Here is a 26,123-nt window from a genome sequence, read left to right as displayed (position 1 = left end):
AGCAGCCACAGTATGGCAGTACAGAAAAGCAGGGCTGTGGGTCCCTTCTGTTGTATGGTCCTATTAAGGTTAATAAAATATGTAGCTCATAACAGCCTCTAGCTATAGGCCCATCATCCAAGATGCAATGATCAACCCTTTTGATAATTTTAAAATTGGTTACCTGCAAATTAATCTCTTTTCCAATGCACATAAGCTTCTGTGTAATGCCCAGTCTTCTCAGTGATTCTTCAGTCTCGAGACAGGCAATGCTGTGATGTGATTTGAGCTGCTCAGCACATGCTATTCCCTAGGGCATAGTGAGTGCTGGCAGGACCATTTCTTTTATTTTTCTATCCTAGTTCACTGCTAATTATATAACCTAGAACTTATTCCCCCCTCTTTTTTTTTTTCTTTTATTACTCATGTGTCTCCCTGTAACCTCTTACAATTCCTGCTTTTCAGTAAATGACATTTTAATTTGCATTTTCATTTTATATATATATATAAAAATAATGTAAAGCTCTTTTGCTCAAAATAAATGATTTTAATTAGACCATCTCCATAGCTACTGTATTTTAATGTACAACAGGAGATGATTTGCTCATGTGGAAAAATGGGGGGGGGGTGGCAGGGGGCTGTACCGATTACTGGAGTGAAAACAACAGTAAATAATTAAAAACATATTTAAATGAAGCTTATTTTTGATACTAAATGTACTAGCTTCTGCTGTGCTCCCACCTGTCTACTGAATGCTGCAGGTATGAAGATATTTTTAGGTAAAATAAGAAATGATAAAATATGGGAAGAATTCATATCTGCACTAAGGCAGTTTCTGTGTGGCTGGATACCTGCTGGTACCAGTTGCTGCAGGTGCTATGAATTTGTAACTTCCCCTTCAGTCATTTTTAAACTGTTGGTCTTTGGTATAGCAGAACTCCTGAGAGAAGCAGGCTGTGGAGAGTCCCATTTGGGGTCCTACCTGGCTGTGCAGTGAGCCAGCAGAGATTGCAATTAGGGGCGGGCAGGCTGTGGCCTCAGGCCAGCCATGAGGGCACAGAAGCTGGAGCACGGTGACAGTGCCATGAAAGAGTCCCAACAGCAGCTGAGCTGCTCACCTCTGCTCTGCCTCTGTAGTGTGATTCAGACGGCAAACACAAAGGCATATGTCTGTCCTGCTCCTGGAGCAAAGACTTCACTTAAAATACTAAAAGAAAAGTCTTTTTTTGCCAATATGTCTGCTTGCTATTTGACACCAGGTTATCATTTCTGGTAATGCTAATATTTTTTTAACCATTTCAAAATTTCTCTTCCGAGTACAAATCATAGACTGGTATGAAATGTTGCTTCGAGAACTCTACCAGTAAACATGTGCCACTCTGGCTAACCCAATAATTTGCAAATGCTGAGATCATGGATCAGGCCACTGGCCCTCCCACGCAAACACAAAGGCAAGCAAATATCTAAGGGTTGAAGTCCTACCTGTAGGTTGTCACACATCTCCTGGCTGTATGTCAGGCGCTGGATCTCTGTGGGAGAGCTGAGGTACAAAGCTTGTCCTTCGTTAGTGAAACAAAAGGTCCGCGCTATCCTCATATCTGTTACAGGCAAATAGTTGACATCCAGCAGTGGGCGAAGGCTGGGCAAGCTAAAGAGAAGCAGATGATACCTGTGTTAGTCATCAAATGTCATGCATGGTATAGCTGTTCTATGGCTGCATTTCAAACATACATGTCAGTTGATGGTTTTCCTAACTGGAACAGTTAAAAAGTGCAGTTGTAGGGGGAAAATTTCTGCCATAAACACAGCACCTTTCGTTCATACTTTGTTTTCCCGCATGGAGATGTTTCAGTTGCCTTGCTTCAGTGATCCTGAGGCTTCTACTGCTTTATGGATTTGGGACAGGCCTGAAACACAGCGTGGCTTGGGCCATGCAGCTGGGGCAGGGGCTTGCCAGGGTCTAGTGCTGGGGTAAGCTCTGTCCCCAGCTACCACATGGGCAGGCATGGGAGATGGTGTGGGAGGGCACTGTTTGCACCCTGGGTGCAAAAGTTCCTGCTTCCCGTTTGCTGTGCTCCAGCTTCTCTTTCACCTCATTAGCTGTAGACGAGGACACCAGTTTCCAAAATTTATCATCTGACCTGGCAAGGGGAGGGTGGGGGTGATGAGGAGCTACAAGGATACTGTGCAGTCAGCTCAATGGTGGCAACTGTGAGGAAATGAAATGAGGTGTCCTGAGTGGAAAATACTCTGAACTGGTAAGAGTGGGGCTTGCTACTTCCCACTGGATAAGCAGTACCATCTCTATACATGAGCTTTCTATACTGCTCTATCCCTGATGTACTGTAACTGAGCAAAATTATCACAAGGTTCTTTTACAATAATTAAAAATCATCAGCCATTACTTTTCAACGTGAGAAAGTTCCTATGAACTTCCCATGTAGAGACTGGCCATAGAAGAGGTGGGGCAATGGGCAAGGCAGCTCCCAGTGGAGTATTTAATTGCATATTAGACATGCACTAAATGCAGCCACAAGGGAGTTAATACAGAGCATCAACCATTGTAAGCACATGTTGGAGCAAGTGCAAGTGGGAAGTGACAGCACTGTGCCACTTCTTCATTTAGTTTTGCCATAAGATTAGTTAGATAAATACCTCAGTGTCATGATGTGCCCGTTGGCACAAAAGCAAGCCAGACAGACGCTGTTACAGAGGGTGACCACATCTGCTCGCAATAAAAAGGATGTTTCAGTGATGTTGTGGACATAAAGACATGTTTGGGAGGGCAATGAGAAGACTTTGGCTTGTTTTTCTGAACAAATGACTGCAAATTGATGATCACCCATATCCTGGGAGGAGGAAGGGGAATGCATGACAAGTTTCCTTTTTCTTGTTTTTTCACCATCATCAGCACTGTTTGGGTCCCGCCACACTTCATACGGTGGATGTGTCAGAGTCCCCATGCAGTCCAAGCATGCGAAGGTCAGCACAGCTCCTTTCAGTGTCAGAACTGTGCCTGCAAAATATAATTTCCTCTCAATGGCACTGGCACTAAAATAAAACTGGTTGTCAGTACTGTGAACACATGAGGCATAGCTGATATTCAGGTTTGCCTTTTGTAAACACAGCAGATGTTAATCTAGCTAAGTTTACAGGTCTTTCTTGCTCACTTCCTCCTGACCACACAGGAAGGTGAACAAATACACTGTGGTTACTGAAAACATCTCAGGCAGCCTGTATCAAACACTGTATATAATATACGCTATTGAATACCATAAAGATAGGCTGTTTTAATCACTACATTATATATACTAGTAGGACATTGATTCCCTTGTTCAAGTAAAATCGCTCTCCTTAGTCGTGTGACCTTCAGTGTTGTTGTTTTAAACAAACTCAGGGAGGCACTCCTATAGTTTCCCCGAAGAGACCCACTCCTATGTATCCTCTGACTTTTGTCATTATTTTCCTTCAACCATACTAAACACACACTGCCTCCCCTCAGACCTGCCCTCTCTTTGCCCTCTATTCTTTCTACTCTACCATCTGTCACTCATTCAGCCAAGAATCGCTCCTGGTAAAACAACCTGCCAACATTTTTGTTTCCTTTTCTGAGCTCCCTTCTGTTTCTCTGTAGCTTCCTGATAGCAAGAGAGCCAAACTGTTCACAGCATTGCAGACAGGATTGCGTCAGAGCTGTGCAAAGAACTGTAATTGCCCGGTCTGAAGCAACTCTGCTAATTTCCATATCCTTGCAAGAAATATATGCAACTTTGCCCAAGGTCTATGGTAATCCTCAGGACTAACACAACCAAAGTGTTTTAGTTCTTGAAGTTACAGGTCTCTCATGAGCATCTCTTTGTACCTCTGTGCCCTCAATGTAGTGCATTACCATTGTTTGATACATTTTTTGAGAAATTTTTGCCAAAAAGGCCRTACAAAATCATACACTTATTCTTGGTGTTGTATCAAGATAATAAGTAGATGTACTCTTACCACTTGGTGAGACCATGACTGGCTCTGTCTGCCGTAATTCATCACTAGCAGGCAGATTAAGAGAGAGGATTAAGACCATACCAAGGCCCGTTCCAACCCAGAGACAGGGGGAGACAGTGGAGTCATTCTTCCGGGCAAAAGACTCCATGAAGTACAAAGCGGTAATTGCTTCCTTGGAGTCCCTGTCGATACTGGACACACTGGAGCTTCGGGAACGGCTGAAGGAGTTTTCCCGGTTTTCTGTATAAGTAAATACAATCAAACAGGCATTAGCTGGCAATCCTTGAACAGACACAAGCCTTCAGCAAATATGGTAGAATACAGGAAATACTGAGTTCTTATAACCTGGGCAAACATCCTGATACTAGCACAATACCACCTTCTTGCCAGTATATAAACAAGTGTGGAAAATGCTGGCAGACTTCATCAGATAGATAGATCTGCATTAGAAACAGCTGCTTATTATGGAGATTAGCATAGCCTAATTAGAATTTACAACAGCCTTAGCTCAAAGGACTTGTTCTAAATAGTATGAAATAATTTTAGACCCTTATGTTACCAATGCATTTAAAATTAAGCCATATATCTCATCGCTGCAGGACATGAAGGGAAGGAGCCATTACCAACTTCAGAACGCGTCCTTTGCCCTGCTGCTCTTTCCATTGCTGGGGATTAGTAGCACTGGGTTCACAACCGTCATTTATTGTCAGCCTATTAATAACTGCTCTCTGGGGAAAGGACGCCCACTGCTAAAATGGACCCCAGTCTCAGAAATGTCGCAGGGCGCAAATCAGCTCTGGCTTCTCAGGCACTGAAATGAGAAGCTTGCTCTGCCTCTTTGGCAACAACTGCACAGTAAGCCTGCATTGACAGGTTCGTCTTTTTCCCTGTGCTTTAGCAGGCAACACTGACTGTCAGCTGATGACAGAGCCATATCATCCTCACTGCAAATATATGTATATGGAGAAGTGACGATGAGCATGGTCTGACTGCTGCAGGGTTCAAGGTTCTCCTTACTCAGCCTTGCCTTTTGTCTGGAAAAACAAAAGCTGTGCAAGGGAGCGCCTGCCATTGCCAAGAAGTGTAAGTGGCAGCATGAGAGGCTAAAAAGTTACTGAATAGTCAAGAAGCCAAAGGGAAGAAGGGAGCAGGAGTGGCTGTTTTAGCATATTCTTTGCAAAACAATTTGTGCTAGTGCTAATGTCTAACAACTTGGAGTCATAGGCTGTTCTAAACCATTTGAAAGCTCCCATGCTCTTCTGCAACATAAACAATGAGAGGGCCAGGAAGCTCTGCAGATGGAGGAATCGCAGGAGCTACTGCACCTGAGATAAGAGGCTTGCTTCTGAGCCTAGCACTACTCAGCAGATCTGTGTGTGGTAATGAAATTATCCTTCTTATACCTCAGAGGAAAGAGCTGTCTCTTCAGAGCCAGTGGAAATGACTTAAGAGGAATGCTTCCTGTCATGGCTGAGGAATAAAATTAGAAAAGGACTCACTGTAATATTCAAACTTAAAACTGGACTAAGCCTGATATTGTATTGTATTGTCCTGTTCTCCACCGGAAACGGCACACTGAAGCTCTTCCTCGGATAATATGCTTCAACGTTGCATTCCCTTACCAAGATGACTCCATAGTAGCTGCCAAAATTATCCTCTTCACAGAAACTACCTGGGAATGACTGGAGAGAACCAGGGCAGAGCATTACTACAATCACAACAGACATTACTATATATGCCACCTTACAAGCTGACACACAGGGCTGGGGGCTCATTGTCATTCTGCTCGTTCACACTTGGTATAGCTTCTCTTCCTCAAGTGCATCCACTTCTCAAACAGGAGCTTCACAGGGAAGCGTTCCCTGGCACCACCCTAATGGAGGAGTAACTTATGCCCATTTGCATTTCCAAGCATTGGCTTCTCCTCACCCCGTATCACCTTAGCGCAGGCATTATTGCTGCTGTCCAGTTCTGGCTCGGTACTGCTAAATGTATCTATCTGCATAAAAATGGGATTGCTTATTCCTGTGCAAACACAGCTTCTAATACCTTGAAAATTAGTGTCTCCTACAACTTCAAGCACTTTGTACTTCTCCTGCTGTGGAGTGGTTGGCCCAACTCCTTCCTGAGCTCTGTGATAACTGCTGGACAAAGGAGGGGTGGGCAGTAATTTCAAGGCAGAGATTTTACGGGCCCCACATATATTTTTTTCAAAGGGTACCTAATTTTTAAAATATATTATTATATAATCCATTTTCTCTTTAAGAGGTATGTTACTATCAGAGTCATATTAAATTCAGATATAGTGGTGCTCAAACTGAGAAAAATGCTGAAAGGACAAATGCATCTGCTCAGCGTAGGCGACATATAGGGAACTTAAATATATGATGTGCCATTTGCATGTGTCATCAAGCTTTTTCCTTCCCTTAAATAACAAGAAATGTTCCTCACTCCTGTGCAGTATGGTTAACTAATACCTCTTAGCAGAACTGACATTAACAGATATAATCTTTGGGACACTTCTGGGAACATACTGTGCCATTTTCTATTAAATACATTACTCAGACTGAAATTCAAAAGACCAGCATGACACATCTCTCAAACTTTGATGTCATTAAATGTATCTGAACAGGAAAGCAAAACCTATGAAAAGTCACAATCACTATGGGAGATTATTGGCTATCTCTAAAACAATGTAGAAAGCGCTCCTGTTCCTAGATTTTTGGGATAAAATTTAATTTGGGATTATTCCCTGGGACTCCTTTCTCAAAATGATTACACCCCAAATTCTCTATTTAGAAACCACCCCATTATATTTGAAAGAAACATAAAAACACTTTCTTTGGGAAGTTGTAAAAACTTGCCAGAGTCTTTTCTAGCATGATCTTTATCTTCTAAAAGGACGTCCCATCTGCTAAAAGCTGTCCTGTACAAACACTGCCAGTCTGTAGTAATCCTTAACTCTACTGCCAAATCCTGAGTTTTCTCTTATATTTTCCTTCTGTTGCATGAGGGTGACCAGCAAGAATGTCAGCTAAAACGCAACTTTTTGCATGATTCTGAACCAGCACCACGACCACTTCCAAGTGCTTCCTGTAACCCAAGGCCAAACAAAGTTTATTTGGTCTCCCTGCTTCAATAAGGGGACAGACTGTTGCTGCTCCTAGAATCTGGAGTCCCTGCAGATACAGGAGTTTATCCCCTGGAAGCCCCCTGGGAATCTTCCTATCGCCCATGGAAGCCTTCTTGCACAACACTCCCTGATCCCTGAGTTTGCTGGGCAGGTTGCCTTTATGCCTTCTACTTCTAGGGGCCCATTCCCTACTAGGAGACCAGACTGCCAAGCCTCTGCAAGATTGTGTCTCTTTCTTTGCCACTTTACTGCAGAAGGGACAACCTTTAACTCTGGCAGCATTCCCATTTGTTTGCAGGGTTTAATGATTCTATATTTTCCCCCAAATTTACACTGCATCATAAAGTGGGATTTTTTTTTTTTTTTTTTTTTACATGGAGTTCTTCCTTGCAAACTTCTATTTTAGCTCCTACATTTGAGTTCCTAAATTAGGGAAATCCCCAAGACCTACTACATGGAATTATTTCATAAACCTGGGCAGAAACCATGTTTTTCTCCCATAATACAGGCTTTTTAAAATTTATTTACTTGTTTTTCTCCAAAAGAGAAGCCAGAAGGATTCTGGATGAGGAGCACCCTGGTGGTATATTCACTGGTGGCAAAACAGAGCCCACAGTCTTCACTTTTCTGCCAGAAGGGTCACTGCTCGCCAAAACCCTGATCTCTGAGAAACGAATCTCAGCTCCCAGAGTCGCTGCTGCTGTTTAGGTGCAGTCTGGGTCTGTGACCATTCTGGCAGCAGTGCCAGCTAGCTCAAGTTTTGTACTTGCACTCCTCTCTTGCAGAAGTGAGCAGTCTCCTTTAAGTAGTCCACATGTTTTGTGGAGTCAAACCCAACAATTTCCTTGAATTTATATGGATGAAAACAAGCAGAAAATGATTTAAACTTCAGATCTGGCTGTCTCTACAACCATCTTGCCTGATTTCTGCCTATACTTTTCCTCTAGAGGTCAGCTCTCATATCTCATATGGATGGGCTAGTTAAAAAACAGACCATGACACTGTTTTCAAAGTTGTTACTTTAAATCTCACAGCGGTGTCTATGTCAACTAACTTGCTGAGTATATCAAGATAAGGGATCAGCTTATTGTGTAATTTCTCACAATCAATATTAGATTATACCTTTCAAGACTTTTTTCCTACTGCTACAATTTTTTAATGCAAAGAATGTCACAGTTATACTGAATATAGTCTATGTTATATTGGATCATGCTAAGGGGTTTCTCAGATGTCCTCATATTGTGGGCTGCTTTTCAATAAAGTGATTGTCTCATGGGGTCCTCCCCTCCTTTTTCTGACATGTGGGAGGTCACCTCTCCCACCTGGGAACACCTAACAGCTTTTTGTGGCAGCTTAGCAGTTGATTATATTGTAAAGTAATGTCAAGAAACTGAAGTATAACTCCTTTTAATGAGTCAAACCTTGCCCTTTTCATTTCTGTTTTTACCTTCATTTTATTTATTCTCCCGTCTCTTCTGTTCCTCTGTCAAAGGCAAATACTTTTCTGCTCCTCACTGCCCTTTCCCTCTTCTCCTCCTCTACAGAATACCCTGCAGCATGGTGCTTCCTCAGATATGTGCTCCTGCCCCTAAATTGCCTCTGGCTTTGAGGAAGTCCAGTATTCCCTTTTCTCTGAGAGGCATATATCCAGCTGTTGCAATCCCTCTGCTCCTACCCAGTTATTTCTTTCTCAGCCTAGCATGTCCTTTTTCCTCCTCTTCCCCTTGCAGTCATGGATTTATTGGCTCTTCCTCCTTTTTTTCTGAATAGGTCTCCAGGCTGTTCCTGCAGCTGGGAGCACAGGAGCTGACAGCACCATCAGAGGGGGCCTGTGTCCGCTGACAGCTAAGAAGTGAATATGATTTGGGAGATGCTGCTATTCAGGCTATTAGGCTAGAGCTCTGAGCAAAAGTGTTATTATTTGCAGCTACATACCAGGGGTTAAGATCACACTGTACGAATATCACTGCTCCAAAGAGTAGTTCTGCTTTCTTCAGAATGCTTGAACTCATGATGTGAGTTAGTGAAGATGCAGACAGACACTCAAGAATCAACTTCCTTCACAACACTAGATTGACTCTTTAATTCCAGTTATAAGCAATAGTGTGCAAGTCAAATGCTTCTGATTAAAAAAAAAAAAAAAGGCAAAACCTCTAATTTGCTACTGACCTCACTGACAGAAACAGACAGGACACTTCAACTCACATGCTAGGATAAAAATGAAGCCAGTGTTTTTAGGTCTTACCTTTGTTCATCCATGTGTGAGCAGTATAGTGACACTCGTCGTGTGAGAATGTACTGATTCCGTGTAATTGCTGAAGCATTGCCCGTCTGGAAATGTAACCTACTGCCACAAAACCACATGCATTGCAAAAGGACAAGAACAATCGAGCCAACCGTCATCATGACATTTATGTGAAAGCAGCCCTGAGCAGTTACTGTTCTAGTTGGTTCCTTGCCTGACAGAGCAGGCCCACTGCACGGGTATCTAGGAGAAGATTTAATTTCAAGTTCTGAGGTTTTCTGAGAATTTAAAAGACTATTCAAGTAAACAATTCCATATGTTTCAACTGCCACCTTTACAGAGCACTGGCAGAGAATATTTTGGCTTTTATTTACTATTTTATTTATTAACTCCCATTTGTTTAGTGGGAGTAACACTGGAATTTCCTTACTTTCCCATGGAATTAAAAAAAGAGAGAGAAAATACTAATGAAAATACTTAGGCTACTGGCTTGTGTATCTTCAGGGAATATTTAGATTTCTCTACTCTCAGCTTCAGCAAAACCTTTGCAAGGGGAACATATCCTCGCATGTCATCTTTTCCACGAGACTGTCATTGTGATTATGCTAAAATAACAGAATAAAGACTAACACAGAAACATAAAGTCATTCTCTTTTTGAAGTTAGGAATTGTGAAAGCAAAAGTATCACTTGGTATGAAGAATGAAAAAAAACTACGAGTGAAAAAGAGGAACATTTTCACTGTAATTTTTACATTCATTCCTGGAGAGTTTTGCAATCAACTGTCAGTGTCCTGGATTCTCTTTGTAGGTTTTCTCATGGTTTTAAAATACTGAATAACTGATCTGCTTATAAAACCTATATGAAGATTCACCTTTTTTGATATGAAAATCAATATATTCTGGAAACAAAGCTAAATGGTTTATGTTCTTCTCTTTTGGAGATTTCTGAAAGTTTCAATCCCAAATATCTGACCTAACAGAAGCTAATGAAAACACTAAAACATTTGCCAGTCTAAGTATCACCACCTTAAAATTTGAAGAGAAATCTGTCACTTTTTAAATATGCAAGTTGTTATTGATTCAGGAAATCATGCAAAGCTCTGAATGCCAATGTAAACATACAGTCAAGGAATTACACGTCAAACGTGAATTTGCACGCAGTAACGTCATACGGACATAAACAGAAACCGAACCATATTAGTGATGGCAATGCTTCAGCAACACAGAGGAGAAAGGGGCAGGAAGTAACACTGCAGGGTTTTCACACATTTAAGAACACTGCACGTTTATTTGGCTAAAAACATCTTCAAACACATTTTAATAGTGCCACTCTAAAGCTGCATTCCACATTAAAGCAATTCACTAGAAAGCAGCAGAAGTTGTTTTAAGCGCAAACGCTGCACTAATAATTTGGAGTTTTACTGTGAATTATTTCCTACTGGATCACATCAAACCTATTTCCCTAAAAGAATGTGAATGTATTGCTTGCAGAGCATTCAAACCAGGATGGCTATGTTTGCTTACACGGACCTCACACCTGTGGGACACTTGGCCCTGCCTGAAAAAGCTCTGGAATGGATTATCCTGATGGTGCATAGTTATAGCAGTGTAACTCTAAAGGCTTCCTAGAATTATGCTGACATAAGATTGATGTGAATGATGGCAAATAAAGCCCTGAAAGAGAAAACAGATTCAAGTCACCAGACTTGGATCTTTATTTTGATATTTCCAGAATATGGAAAAGTTCAGGCTTAGGTTTTGCTTCAGCACGTTTTAAAAACAGAAGGGAACTGTTACAGCCAGACTAGTTTTCCATATTAAGAATAAGGTAGAAATAGCATTTTTATAGCAAGATAAAAATGTTAGAGATCTTTACGGTAGGTAATTTGTACCAATTTTCCATAATCAATTGTATGAATCGCCTGTACTTTCACAAGCAAAGTATCTTCACATTCAGATCACTAAGATCTCAATTTCAATACAGATTATACGTTTGGATTTATGTTTTTAGTCAAAGATATCAGAAATCTCTAGAATTTAAATCCAAACCTACAACACCCATGGCTGAAGCACCCATGGCTGAAGCATCTTCATAACATTCATGGTTTGGAAAAGAATAATTCACATAGCTTTCATATGTGGAAGTGCCCAAGGGTAAGGAGGAGACAAGGGACATAATAGAAAAAAAGCCTTAGGTTCATTCAAAGAGGAGCCAAAATAGCTACTGTCATAATGAAGCAAGTGAAAGCATTTTAAAGGATTTTTTTAGTTTTTTGCTTGCTTATATGAGTACAGTGTAACTCTAGTGTGATGATGAAGTGTTTTGTTTTAAAGTAAACATTTGGAATGGCTATTATCATGCAACTTGAGCCATCTAAAAATATTCATATATTCTTCCCTAGCTCTGTATACATAACAGCCCAGAACCTATTCCGTTTTGCCACAGAAGTATCAGAAGCAACCTAATGGTGTGTTCCACTTAAAAAAAATTATTGCAGATATAGAAAAATAATTTATGTTGGTCAGAAGTGATTGCTAACAAGCACAAAAACCCAGCATGCAGTGCAAAATGCACCTTCCAAATTCAATACCTCTAGAATATAGTGTGAAATCAGTTTAACTTGGAATCAAATCACCATTTAAATTAAAGCTGAGTAGACATTCAGTGACTGTAAGAAGAGTAAAATTTTTGTTTAGTTGGTTGTTTTAAAAAATAAGGAAAATTTGCAGCTTCCTATAAGAAAACAAGTGAACCCTAACATCCAACAAGAACCTCACAGAAAAACCTCACATGCCTCCAAACAAAGCTCTTGCCCCTTTCTTCCCTGGACTCACCTAGCCACTAAATGCCCTCATTTCTCAGAACCTCAGTCTCTAGATGACCACCTCCCCACACTGTTTCTTTCAAGGATGTGGACATTTAAAGTTCTCCTGTGACCAGGTTTAGGCAGACACACACTTAAACCTCTGAAGGAAGTCAGTGGTTAGATCTGATGAAGATTATGATTTAGCCCAAATGGTAACAGCACTATTGACTTTTTGCAAACAGTCAAGTGATTGTAGCACTCAGCAGAAAGCTGGAGACCCTCAGCTGGAGACCCAAATCAGCCTGAGAAGACTGGATCCATGCCTTCTGCAGCTAGGGCCACAAAAGTATTTGGACTAACAGGTATTCGGAGTAACTTTGTGTCTCCCCTTGAAGCTGAGCCACTACCTAGCCAGGCAGAGTACAGGGAGCTTTACTTTAGCCACCTGGTTATGATGCTCAGCTGTGAGGGTGACCCTAAGACTTCTGACCCTTCTGGTCCCATTTTTTATTTGTTGAGAACCTAATATAAAATGTGAACATGTGGGAGCTACACTTGAACACCATCTCTAGGGTCTAGAAACTGGTCTCCCCTTTGCCATAACAAGCTACTTTTTATGCAGGTCATCTGACCACCAGACTTCTTGGGCAAGTGGCATGCCCCATCCATTTGGTTAGGACATTCATTATGTTAGGCATTCTACCCAGCCTGCATGCTAAAGCAACAGACTGGGGTAGGTGGGCTGGATTGTGCCCTTACTCCCAGGACCAGCTGCCATTGGTTTTGATGTGGCTGCACCACAGGCAGACTGGGTTTTGTTCCTTGCTCATTTGTAAAATCTCTCTACATCTCTTTTCTAAGAGGAAGCAGGAAAAGAGTCTTAAAAAATTTTTTATTAGAAAACAAGCAGACACACTCTTATCTCCACCATAACTAAAAAGGAATGTACCATTACAGACAAGCCATTCCTGGAAACAATTATATTCCCTCTTGAATAATTTGTGGAGCTTATAGTTTAGTGCTCAAATGGAGTACTTTGAAATGGATATGAAAACCTTGTAGAAGACACTAGAACATCCTTCCTTGGAACACTTGCTCTTTTGGTGCCTCATGTTTTATTTCAGCTATGCAGGATTTACTTGTAAGAAATCTTTGAGTTTGCAGTACCAAGGGGGCCAGAAGTGGTGTGATTCTGCTAAGCATTGGGAAAAAATCATCCCAACTTTCTTAATAACTTTTTTTATTTGAGTAAAGCTTTCTGCAGTGAGAAACAGACTTTCCAGATATCAAACAGGTCCTGTGCACAACCTTTTTGTCTGCCTCTCTTCACAGACAAGAAATATGGTGGTGAGAAGCTGAGCAGCTAGTGGAGGCTGTGGCTTACTATATACTATGCTATTCCTATTGTTACTCATTACAGCTATGTAAAGTAAATTCAAATGCTACTAAAATTGATATGATTCTCAAGTAGAACCAACACCCTAATAAATCACTCACTGAGAAATAAAGAAAGAAATCTCAAGCCAAGGGCTTTTCCATCTGCTGTGAAAGTCTACCTAGTGAAAACCCCTACCTGCTGACGGGTTGGTTCCCTGAGTTCTGTAATGTTCCCAGTGGATCTGGCAAGTGTCAGTTTGACTGGCTGGTTGGGAAAGAAAGTCTACCAGAAATCATCCACTTATTTTAGAATATCAAGAGGCACGACGTAGGGAATGCAGTGGAGAATAGGAGGTGTTCTGAAAACCTGCCAGAGATGCAGTAACCTTCTCAGAGTCCATTTCCACAAGTAACCCTCCCTATGATTAGAGCAGTTCCCCCACTGTCTCCCTTAAGTTGTCACTCTGCTGTAGTAATCTACTGCCGTTACTTCCTGGCCTTCTCTCAGCAGACATGGACAGCACTTTACTCCCTTCCTCTCTGCAGTATCCTGCCATGTATTTGAAGCATATTGTGCTTCCTCTTCAACACTTCTCTAGATCAAGCAATCAGGCTGTTTCTATCTTTCCTTAGAGGCCCAGGAACTACAGCCTTTGAAGCCTGTAGTTTCTGTCTTCTAGACTATCATCAGTTGGTTCGCATCAACCATGGGCTTCAGACCCAACACACCCAAGAAAAAGGGATACAGTGATAAAAATGGAGAAATCCTCCTCTTCTTGCCCCCTCCCAAAATGAGAACTAATGGCTCCATTCATTCATCCAGTCCAAAAAATTCCAATGGAATATGCATACAACACTACCACAAATAGCATAACTGCTTAGTCATAATTTACAACAGAAAAATTTATGCAAAACTTATAGTAGTAATGGTAAGAAATACTGCAATACACAGCACAAGACATCAGTTGAGTCTGGTTGCCCAGGCTGTGGACTTTCTATAACATGACCACTCAGTATTACATTTCCAAGGCCTTAACTACAGCATACAGGAATTATGATAACCAACATTAGCACTTCTCCAGAGTTTCATGCATGTATTTACAGGCAAATACTGATTCAGGTACAGACAGATTCTGTAAGCCTTGTTACAGAAACAATAGACCAAAGTAACGGGCAAATTTCAGAAAGTTATCTTAGAATTTGCTGTATATAAAAAAACAAAACAAAAACCCTGAAAAAACTCACCATCCCCAAAGCCCCCAAACCTAAACCAAAATCCAAAAAGAAGAAAAACCAGAAGCCCCTGCCAGGCCATATATGTTTCTTATTATGTTCATCACTAAAACCTCTGAATAAGAACAGAAGTTTAAAGTATATATCATATATATAGTTCAGATACTATTCATTTCCAGAACATATCAGACAAAATCAGGCAAGAAACAAAATAACTTATCCCAAGAACAACATTTTAGTCATTCTATATGCAGATTCAAAAGAAACGCTTCAAGTAAAAGCTATACTGGATCTATTAAAATGGAAATTGCATTGTACTTGCCATAGAATTTTAAATAAAGTGACTGAAGATAATGGCTAACAATCCCTCAGTGGTTGAGTTTGCTAGCTCACAGTGGCATTTCAATTCAAGTACTCTGCATCAAATGTTGACTATGTATAATCAAACAAGTGAACCAAAAAACTGAAGTAAATATTGAAACTGAATTATATTAAAGAAAAGCTAAAATGAATTCAAAGATCTTGCCCTCAGCATTCTTAGAAAATTGCAGCATACCTCAAATCCTTGTTAGGATTCCTTGTTTGGAGACAATTATGTAGCACTAAGACCTAATGAGCCTGCTGTGGGCCAGTTCATCTCCATTGAAATTCTTGATCAGAGTGAGATCTTTGCTGTTCTAGATGGAAATGGGGCTATTTCTTAGACTGAGGTGGACTGAGCAGGATCTGTGCAACAGCACAGAAGGCAAGCCAGTTAGGGCTGCACGTTTTCCTCACAGAAGCTAAACAAAAGGTTAATAGACTCCTTGTTTCAATGTTTCTGTGAAGACACTTGCAGGCAAAACAAGGGAATAGCTGGAGCCCAGAGCTGGAGCAGATGAAGAGGTAATCAGCGCAAATGGCTACAGCCTGCAAGGAGGTCCACTAAGCTTGGAGAAAAAACACATTACCTTTCCACAGGATGATATCGTGGGAAGGAAAGTCTGTAAGGATCTTCTTGAGTAAGAATAATATGCATTCCTATAAACAAAAATGTTGTTTATACCCTGTGTAAGAAGGCCTTATCTAAGAAATATATTTACTAACTCCTAAAGTCTCAGACCTAGTCAAAAAGGACTAGAAGTATAGAATTTGGAAGTTGTTCAGCAATGGAATTTGCTGTATTTATGGTTTTATTTAGAATGCACATAAGTTCTTACATTAGTGCAAGGAAGAAACAGCTTGATCAAAATGATGTGAAAATAGGATTGTTTAGAATCAATAATATGCTATTAAGAACTTGTAAAATTTTCCTCCTACTTTTCTTGCTAAAATTAGATATAGAGCATTCAGCAGCTGCAGAGTTAATTAGTGCAGCTGTGACAATACTGCATTTATGAAAGACACTAAAAGATACACAGAGAAATCTGTAACATTTTACATAGCATAAATGGTATTTGAGAAGTGCTGTACTAAATGTCCAGCAGCAAATATTGACAAAAATACAATCATAACAAGTTATTTGATCTAGGTACTAGTCTTTTGGGAAAAGAAATCAGCTTTTGAAGCTGAAATAGCAGTAATTTTTGGCCTGGAATAAAATTAACTTGCATTTGAAAACCTTGAGAGCTTTTTAACAAGTTTTCTATATCAGATGAGGATGCTTGGGAAGGACACGTTTAAGCAAAAACAATAAAGATTCAAGCATAATCACTATTCCTCTGCTACTGTTGCTTGGTTTTTGAACTGTTCTTCTATGAATGTGGAATAAATGTCAGCACTTTATGAAGCTTAACAGTTTGCAGTATTTTGACTGGCAGAAAGAAAGACCCTCCTCTCCATTGTCTTCCTAAGCTTGATCTATCTTGCAAAGACATTCTTCAAAATATTTTTCTACAGAGGGAGTTCTTTTACACATATAAAGAGGTAAGAATCAGCAAAACATCTTGAAGATCATCGAAAAGGAATGAAGTAACATCTTGTAGTCAGAAGAATTTACTGTGTGAAGGTTGCCTGAAAATACACTTGAGGAAAATGCAGGAAATACAGATGCTATTGTACTAAAAGATCAGATTTAAATAAATGGGTTTTGAAACCCAATGTGAGAGTAAAAGGGTGATTTATTATTCTAATATATATCCTATGGTTAGTCACTAAAATGTATTATCTTTTCAATCAAATCAGTTAGTAGGGGTTGGAAAGAGCAGGAACTGGAAAAATTATTAAAAAATCTCCAAGCGTTTTCAGTGCCTCAGAGACAGGCTCTCAGCTTAAGAAAAGGTAAGAACCATTTACCCCCACACAAAGGACTTTTTTATGTATAAAAAGTGCTTAACATTACTGAGATAGCAATCTCTAATCAAAATTCTGCTCAACTAGAATAATAGAATCCTACCAAAGACTAACCTGAAATATCACCTTTCTCTGAAACAGCAAGGACATATTTATTTCTTGTAAATACATTCATTGCTTATTACAGCATATATTCCCAATTAGCCAAGAAAATCTCTTTTTTGGGGGAAAGGGGGGTTGAAAAAGCCCAACCAGAGAATATTTATTCTAAGTACATTCTTTCTCAAATCTTTTAACTTCTCATCTTCCTTCCCCCTCACCCTTCTCTCTACCCACAACCTAAGAAATTTTCAAGGATCAGATCACCTTCTACCATAGTATTTATTATAAAATCCTACTGAGATAAATCAAACCATCTGCCAAAGCAGTATGTCTAGAAATTCAAGATGCACGAAGAACTGCTAAGCGTCAATCACTCCAAACTAATCAATTAGAAGAGCCAGAATTCAAAAGATTAATACCATAGCCATCTAAAAAAAAATTTAAACAAATTGGATAGATGGTTTCATTTCAATGGGAGAATATAAAGCATCAGAAAGTTATTTTAGTCAACAGATGTGCTAAAGTGACTTGTATCTATGTTTGTGCACATAAACCCACATACTCAGGAACAAACTCAAACCATGCTCTATCATATTACATGTTAATACAAAATATCCTGAAGACTCTGGCTGGCTCTTTATTGAAGCATAAAAATCTGTTTTACAGTCATTTCACTGACATTACTAAGAGCTGTAATATCATTTCAGTGACACCAGTGATACTTTTAAATACATCAGTTACATTAGTTTACTCCACATCCCTGAAAGGAGGTTAGATGACTATCTCCAGAAAGATATATATTTTAAAATTAAATTTGATAGGTAATATAATTAGTGGTGAGCAATACAAACTGAATCTTTCATGATATGGATACCTAGAAAAGCATCATGATGCCATCAAAAGTATTGCTGTACTCCTAAAATTTTTGTACATGAGACTGAGTGGTATCTTAGGGGGCTGTAGGTTCTCTCTTGCTCCTGCCATTGACTCTACTTACTCTGGGAGGATGGGAGGGAGAAAGAAAAGAAGAAACATAGAAGAATTGGGAAGTATCATGGCCAGGTTATATACAATTAGTGCAAATACTGCAGCAGTATCAGCATGTAACAATTCTAGTAGAGTATGGCACTACATAGAATCAAGAAAAATATTATAGCAATAGAAAACTACTGTGGCAGTGATATATTGTCCACCATGAGCTGTAATATGACAAGAGTACTTACCATCTTTTTATGGTGCACAAAGAGATGTAGATGAAAGTGTTATGTAAGAACTACATATTATGATCAACAATAAATAATCTGGAGGAAAATATAGTGATTACACAGGTGAAAATTTCTCCTTTGCCTAGGTGTTTATAAAGGCCTCAGACCTTTCTAAATCTACTTTAGTAAAATATTCATTTATGAACCATTAATTAGTCTTAATTTACATTTTAGATTATAGAAGGTTTAGTATTTAAACAGGATTACTTCTTATAAATGACTGCTGGAGGATTACTCTTTGTCATATGTTATACGAAGTCTACAACATGATTCAACATTTTCACTGTTCAGCCTGTGACTTCATCTATGAAGAATCCACAACACTGTAATGTTCACCCAAAGGCCAAGTCTACACTACAGATGCCAGTCAGTAGCACTGTGTTTGCCACGCATGGGAAGATGTACAATACCTGTGCTAACAGTTTTGGGCAGTAAAGTTATATCAGAAAACTTGGGCCCAGTAGTTACTTTGTATTGGTAACAAAGTGTAAATTTGCTACAGGCACCCAAACTTCACTGAAATAATGTTTAGATGTGTTAAAACACTCTAGTTTTTCACACAATCTAAGGCAATGGTTGAACGGTCACTAAAGAAACAGCTGTGTCAATTGAAATGTCACTACTCTCAGGGTTTTGTTCCTGTTCCTCTGCAGAAAGTTAATGCTCCTCTACTAAAGGCAGTGAGATAATGTGACCCAACACAGAAAGCTGTCTAAATTAAGCTAAATGGCTCTGTACTTAAGCAGATGGGGACAGCTCAAACAATCCCTCTTCCATCATTATCTGTTCTGGCATGATAGCCTCTGGCAATGGGAGATGACTTCTGGCAGAGGAGTAATGACAGATGGAAGCTGTTAACACCTGCAGTGAGCACAGTCATTTTTGCAGCAAATGTCTGACCATGCCTCCCTGTACATCCTGTGGATTAATGTAGGTCAATGCTGCTCTTAAATCAAATGGAGGGAGCTGCTTGAGAACATTGCAGCAATCTTTGGGATATCCGCTCCATTCCAGCCAAGAACATAATCTTGGAGCCTTATACACTTAAATAATATGCTTTCTTATTAGGTCTCAGACAAATAGACCATATTTTTCTGTGGTGTGATCTCACACTAGTCATAAGAAAGACTCAGTAAGAATTCTCCTATTTTATATTATCCTAAAGAACCCCCCCCCCAAAGATTCTAGCAATTTGCAGCTAGTTACAAAGGTATTTGCTACAATTTGCATTTAAAAATACAAAATTAGACACTCTGAGTGATATAATTCTCCTTTGCTCTGTTCTCATCAACAATGGGTAAAATTGGTGAGTCCTGGTCCCAGCTGTAAAGAACTTCTGTGGCACAGGCACTTTTGCAGACAGGCAGGTCAGGATACGATTGCTCTTTGCAAGATATGGGGTTAGGGTAATTGAGTTGCTGATGGCCTACAATACATAGCATAACGGGGGCGGGGGGGGTGTGTCTAGGCAGGGCTACAGCCAAACAGCAGCCATAGAAGGTTATTATCACTTAGACACTTAAGAAATTATCCTGCAACTTCATTAAATTAAAAAATGGATTTTTAAAAGTTAACTGCTAAAAACAATTATTTTATTATTAAAACATTACATTTTATCACTTATATTGTTTAAATATTTTTAAATTTATATTATTAAACAGTCAACGCTACAGTTCTATGGGTTTTTTTTGAATATCATGCTTTTTCAGTTTTTGATAAGCTGAAACTCTTCTGCACAGATAATGTATTCTTATATTGCAGGAATATGGGAAAAGCTGAAAGCCTGTGAGTTAGGAGTAAAGCAAAGGGCACCAAGAGCAGAGTGAGAACACTATCAAGATTGAAGGAAAATACATTAGCTGAATGTTTCTTCTTAGACACTCCACAGAGAAATAACTGGCAGTGCTGAAATTAAAATGGGCTTATTCTAAGTTTCAAGCACAATGCACGGCCATGAGTGTTCCACTTTGTGTATCTCAGTTTTACTGAGTCTCTGCATTCAGGTAGATCAAGATTTGAAGACTGTTTTTTCAAGAATTAGAGGTAGAAACTTCTTATAAGTATAAACATGAATTACATTATGGGCAACAATTTTACAGTAAAGGGTGGCCAAGGATTGTGGAATTTTATAAAGTATTCAATACTAATGAATAAATAAATATATATGTACAAAGCCTGAACTTGCATTCTAAAAATATCTTACTCATTTTCCCATTTGATAAATAGAGACAACGAAAGTTTAAAATGTTAGTATTCCTGGCTGCCACAATTACTGTACAGAAGCCACTACGAGCAATTGCTTTTTCGGAACAAAGCACCCGACTGGTACAGGTGAGGGAACGATGGGAAGAGTTGGGAGAGGCTTAGCATCCCGCGTCTCTAGGCGGCGCAGAACTCGGGAGCAGGCTGGTTAGTAATGACACTAACACACAGGGACCGCTCTAGTTCTAAACAGTCAAATGAAGACAGCAGTTCAGGGCAATGACTAAGACAAGGATCATGCTAAATAGAGTGCAACTTATTTGCTTTCACAGCTGGTGAGAAAGTGAAGAATCACAAATACCTAGAAACATCGTCATTGCCACCCACCTTCTGTGGTGACTGGGAGAGAAATCTCCATGCAGGCAGCAGACTGCGCTTTTCTAAAGGGGGGCCTCCCAGGCCCGCGGCGATTTGCTTTGGTGACATCCACGCTAGAAAGCCGTTTTCCTGAACTGCAGCTCTGGGATGTTGGGCTTGTACAGTGACCATTGACATGATCTGGAAAGTGAATGCAAAAATTACTAGGCAAAGTGTCAGCTCCCAAATTCAGACTGGAGGAAAGAAGGAAGTTCTGATATGTAGGAATGGTCTAATCCAAATCCTCTGAGATAAACTATTTGTTTTATCAACCTGGCACACATATGTAAGAATAACTCATCATATTTGCAAGGTATATTTTGAAATTAAAAAAGGGACATACAACTGGTACATGCTCCTACAGCTGCAGATTGGACTGCATTTTGTTGACCTATGTATACAGGAGTTTATTGAGATATAGATGGTAACATTGTCATCTCTGATGTTGTGTCTCCTTGTTAAATACCACATAAATCTGAAAATTATCTTTCCTTTTTGCTCTCCTAAATAATTGCAAGTGTAATTTACTACAAGATGGAGTTTAGCACTAGATACCTTACCCACCTGACTTGAAGATGCCATGCAGCAGGCATCTCTTTGGGATAATTATAAGACTAGCCATGATATTGCTTAGTGTTTTATTCTTTTTCTACCACATAGGTTTATTTTACTGTTTAAAAAAAAAAGACTACTGAAGAGGTGATATGCCTGCTACAGATCTAAAGATGTGAGGCTGAGTCTTACTTTGAAAACCAGGCCATGGTCAATCAACACAGCAGGTATGCTGCCATCTCATAGGAGAATGAAATAAGGTTGCAGGAAATGCTAGCTATATTAGTCTGTTCTTCATTGCTGAAAACAGGTCTTTAAACCACAAAAATCCACTCAGCAATGCTTAGATCAGAGTTCAGAATGAGTTGGACTGGATCACTGGACTACAACATATATTCAAGGGATACTTTTCTTCCTTTTACATTGGATACAACAGTAAGAGGAGATGAATTACTGAAAGCAATTTTTCCCTCAACATATGAAAGGATACACAGCCAGAATTATTTCTGGTCTGCAGATAATTCACACTTACCATCAGGAAAACAATTCATGTGCTATACGTAATTTATGTAAATAACAAGTAAAGAACATAAATTCAGAACTATGCAAGCACACTGACTATTTCTATTCAAAACAATGGAATCTCAATACTACAGGTAGGGGCAAACTTGGAGCTTCTGCCTTTGTTTTAAATGTCAGGCTATTTATATCTCAAAATTAGTCTTTTAGATTCTGTACATAAATATCAAATTCAATTAATTCTCTTTGGTTTGTGTTGTATCCAAGGAAAATATGAATTTTAATATAGCAAGACAAATTTATTTCTTTATTACTATGCCATTGTACACCATCAAAATTTATTTCTATGTTCAAATGAGAAAACAGGCACAGATCCTATACTGAATATAGCATATAGTGTACTATTGTATGTAATCTTCTAATTTGTAAGTCATGTCCCTTTCATGTGAAAGCAGTTTGGTCTTGATGAACAAAACAGGAAAGAATTGTTCGGATTTATATTTTAGATAATTTAGAAATTTAGTATCTGTACTGCATAATGAAATGGCTCTGTAGGAGACACAACTTTTATGACTCTTATCATGTTTCTTAACACATGACTATTTACTGAGCTAACAGCAGGTTAAGAAAAAAACTGATGTGGATGGTTCATTCAACTTGGAGTTAGGGAAGTTTCCCAAATATGCTGGAACTATTCATAAATTTCAGTAGAATGCTCTTAGAGCCAGGGGCTTTGTTCAAGTGCACAAGCTGACTGTCCAACCTCAGCAACAGATATATCCTCATCCAACTGCTTCCTTTCTTCAAAATTCAGTTGTGTGAAGGAGTTTCAGTGTGATATCTAATTACCTCCTGCAGATCCTAGGAAGTGGTGAGGAACATAACAGAGTAAAAAGAATCAAATTCTATAGAAACATCAACAACATTTGTGAGTCCCTTTCCCTGGACATTGCACAAAATGGATGCAATTCATCTAAGTCCCTATTTACTATGACAAATTTTAAGAGAAATTCTGCTGTCTTTCTCTTAGTATGCGTGTTTGTCTCAGCTTTCCTTCATGGGCCCAAATTAAACAGAAAAATCAATGGGATCTGGGCACCTAATTCCCTTTAGTTGTTTTGACAATGTCTTTCCAAATAAGCAAAGCCAGTTCCTGTGCAGAGAATAAATCAGACCTCATCCTAGAAGCTGCCAGGATTCCCTTCAAGAATGGAAGCTGGTGAAATGTTCATGAGTGTTAAAACATTGAAGGGAAGAGGGATTTTAGTGATCAGCTACACCCTTTTCCATATTTTGAAACAGTTCTTCCAATTAGATACAATTATTTTTCAAAGGTATACAACTAGCAGCAATGCAACTCTTCAAACGTTAGTTAAAAAAAAAAAAAAAGACCGCACAAAGACTAGTATAATTCTGAGATTATGACAGCAACATTTTTGCTGAGAAGCTGAGGAGAATGAACAAGGTCAAAACCACCCAATTCTATGAGAAAACTCTATGTGCGTATTTAAAAAGGAATTTCTTGCATACTGTTATGGTATAAACTGAATGATACAAAACTTTTCAGAAGAAAGGTTAAGTACCGTTTGAGAAAAGGTTCCTCACTGCATCATCTGAAAGAGAATGAAGTGTGTAAGAAAAGTGATAAGAAAAAAACAATACTAGCTCGATACAGTATGCTCTCCAAGGGTGACTGTGAGGATGCTCATGCTATCACCCTTTGCCAAAATGACTACAGTGATTTACTAGTCCTTTGAGACCTGAGTCTCCTGATCCTCCTTTCCATGACAGATGTCTTCTGGTTTACCCAAAGAACAGACAGAGGCGCCTTACAAAGACCTGGCTTTTTCCAGTTCTGTTCGGTTTGAGAGACGGAACAACATTTTAACTTTCTCCTTTGCTGGCTTCCTGCTTGTGTCATATGTGCCCACTCGGGCTCTTCTGATACCAGAAGTGTTGTTTGATATTGAGCACTAGTCAATACCAGAGACATTAAGAGTGGTACTGAAGAAGCAGTGCACAGACAGCTCCGTGCTATTAATGCAATAGTGCACCAGCTTCTATCTCCAGCCTATTCCAAAGAAGGCAGGGACTAGTTGCTTAGGGAGAAAGCAGTGCACAGAAAGCCCATCTCTAATTTCTACCCTTTTTGACAGCTGCATTTGCCACCTCCTTCTATCCCTTTCCAGGGATGCCATCACCACTGGTGCTATGTGGTCCCATGTAACAGCCATCCCACTCTACTTGGGCAGCAGTCTTTTCTCCTGTTTGTGGCTAGTGAACTAAATAGCCAGAGCTAAGTTTGAACCTGTTCTGGTCATTAATTTAAACGTGTAAGGCTTATGCAGCCCATTGCAAGTAATCATAGTAGATTGCTCCATAGTATAATACATTACTTCATTTTATGCTGATTTAACTCAACTGATTTAATCAAGCATCTAGTAATAAATTGTGCCTAAGATCTATAATATATATAAAAAAACTCACGTACGGAAGAACAGAAGTTTTTATAAACTCATCTGAATTGGGATTGTTTATGGAGAAGGAAAGTCTTCTGCTCAGAAGAGGAGTTCATGACATAAAACTTTCTATTGTTCTCCATGTGCTGATCCTACAGTGCAGGTCCTGGTTGCTTGCCTCCATTTATACTCATTGACTTACCTGTAGGATTTAAAACAGCTTCAGCTATCCCTCCTACCGAGCACTAGCACCAGTCAGTGCAATGGGCCCCCCAAATCATGCAGCCCAGCACTATCTGTGCAGCTCCATATCCCCCTGGTTAAACCAGTGCTGCAACCCACTAGAAAGTGAGGTTGCGTCACGGTACAATATTGAGGTGGGAAGCTGAAACAGCCTATTTCCCCACAACAGGCACCTCTTCAAAAAAGAAATGGAACCATGTTGGAGGGAAGGCCGGTGGGTCACACAAAATACCAGGCAGATGATGAGATTAAGAGGAACTGAGGAATTATAAAATTAGTTACTGTGAACTAGACAGAACTACTGATGTGCCTTGGAAGAGATGCAGTGCACGACATGACAGCAGCAAGCCTGCTGCAAAACCTCAAATGTAATCTGACTTTTTTTTTTTACAAGGACTATTACACAGACATAAGGCATATGAGATATATACATGTGCTAATTTTAGTTTACACATATTAACCTGTGTGTTACATAGCCTGTATTGTCAAACACGGCAGTCATACAGCTGTTTCACACTACTCGGTGAACTTTGCCAAAAGCAAAAGGAACCAACAATATACCAGTGAAAAGCTGACTCTCTGTTAAAACAAAATGTACTAAAATGTCAGTAAGAAAGGCTAAATGTGTTTTTGCAGTTGCTACCTAGACAGTTGTATTGCAGTGGACATTACAAAAGCAAAAAATGACAAGAAAGACCCCTCTTTTTCAGTTCTAACAAAGTGATAAAGTCACACAGAAAAACTAGCTGAAAATCACTTCTAACTAATGATGTGAGAGAGCCTGAGAACAAAGGAATTTAAATACGATTAATCAAAAGAAGTACGATAATATCACCCTAATTTGGAAGGAAGTAATCAATAAAAAAGCAAGTAGAAGGAGCAGAGAGTGCTGTTTTAATATGAAGCAGAAAGATTGACAAAAATGAGTAAGTCCCAGAGAATCTCAGCAGATGCTGAGGATTACTATTTATGCTGTTAAAGGGAGGAAAAGTCCATCTGTATGCACCAGGGTTTTTTTGTGTGTTATCAATAAATTAGCTTTTGGCTGATAATTACAGGTGTGATTAACATCCTTTTCTTCACAGCAAAAAAGATACACCCTTAAACCAAGAAAAATGAGACCTCATATAACTGTACAAATAGCCTGCAGAATAGTCTCAGGTTTGCATAGAAAATAACCAAACTTGGTGTAAAAATAGCATAATCATTCATTAATAAGAATACAGACTGACATCTTAAATTGTTAACAAATTCTTCTTAATTGAAAATCCCTTGCAAAATCATGATCACAATTTTCTCTTGGTACAGTTCTGTCAGCCAGGTAG

General features: G+C 39.4%; 1 protein-coding gene across 1 annotated transcript in view; it reads right to left on the bottom strand.

Annotated features, from left to right (window-relative positions):
• Positions 1-26,123, bottom strand: part of STXBP5L (syntaxin binding protein 5 like) — a 216,844-nt gene that overhangs the window by 3,244 nt on the left and 187,477 nt on the right. The window contains exons 20-24 of the mRNA XM_026065486.1: positions 20,996-21,166; positions 9,351-9,449; positions 3,973-4,212; positions 2,635-2,995; positions 1,462-1,627 (exon numbers count right to left, since the gene is read on the bottom strand). Coding sequence (XP_025921271.1) covers positions 1,462-1,627; positions 2,635-2,995; positions 3,973-4,212; positions 9,351-9,449; positions 20,996-21,166 — 1,037 coding nt within the window. The remainder of the gene's footprint in view (positions 1-1,461; positions 1,628-2,634; positions 2,996-3,972; positions 4,213-9,350; positions 9,450-20,995; positions 21,167-26,123) is intronic.

This window comes from Apteryx rowi, unplaced genomic scaffold (genome assembly GCF_003343035.1).
Source record: "Apteryx rowi isolate R43461 unplaced genomic scaffold, aptRow1 scaffold_228, whole genome shotgun sequence".
NCBI lineage: Eukaryota > Metazoa > Chordata > Aves > Apterygiformes > Apterygidae > Apteryx > Apteryx rowi.
The sequence above is the reverse complement of the archived record's forward strand: the minus strand, read 5'-3'. Positions and strand labels throughout refer to the sequence as shown.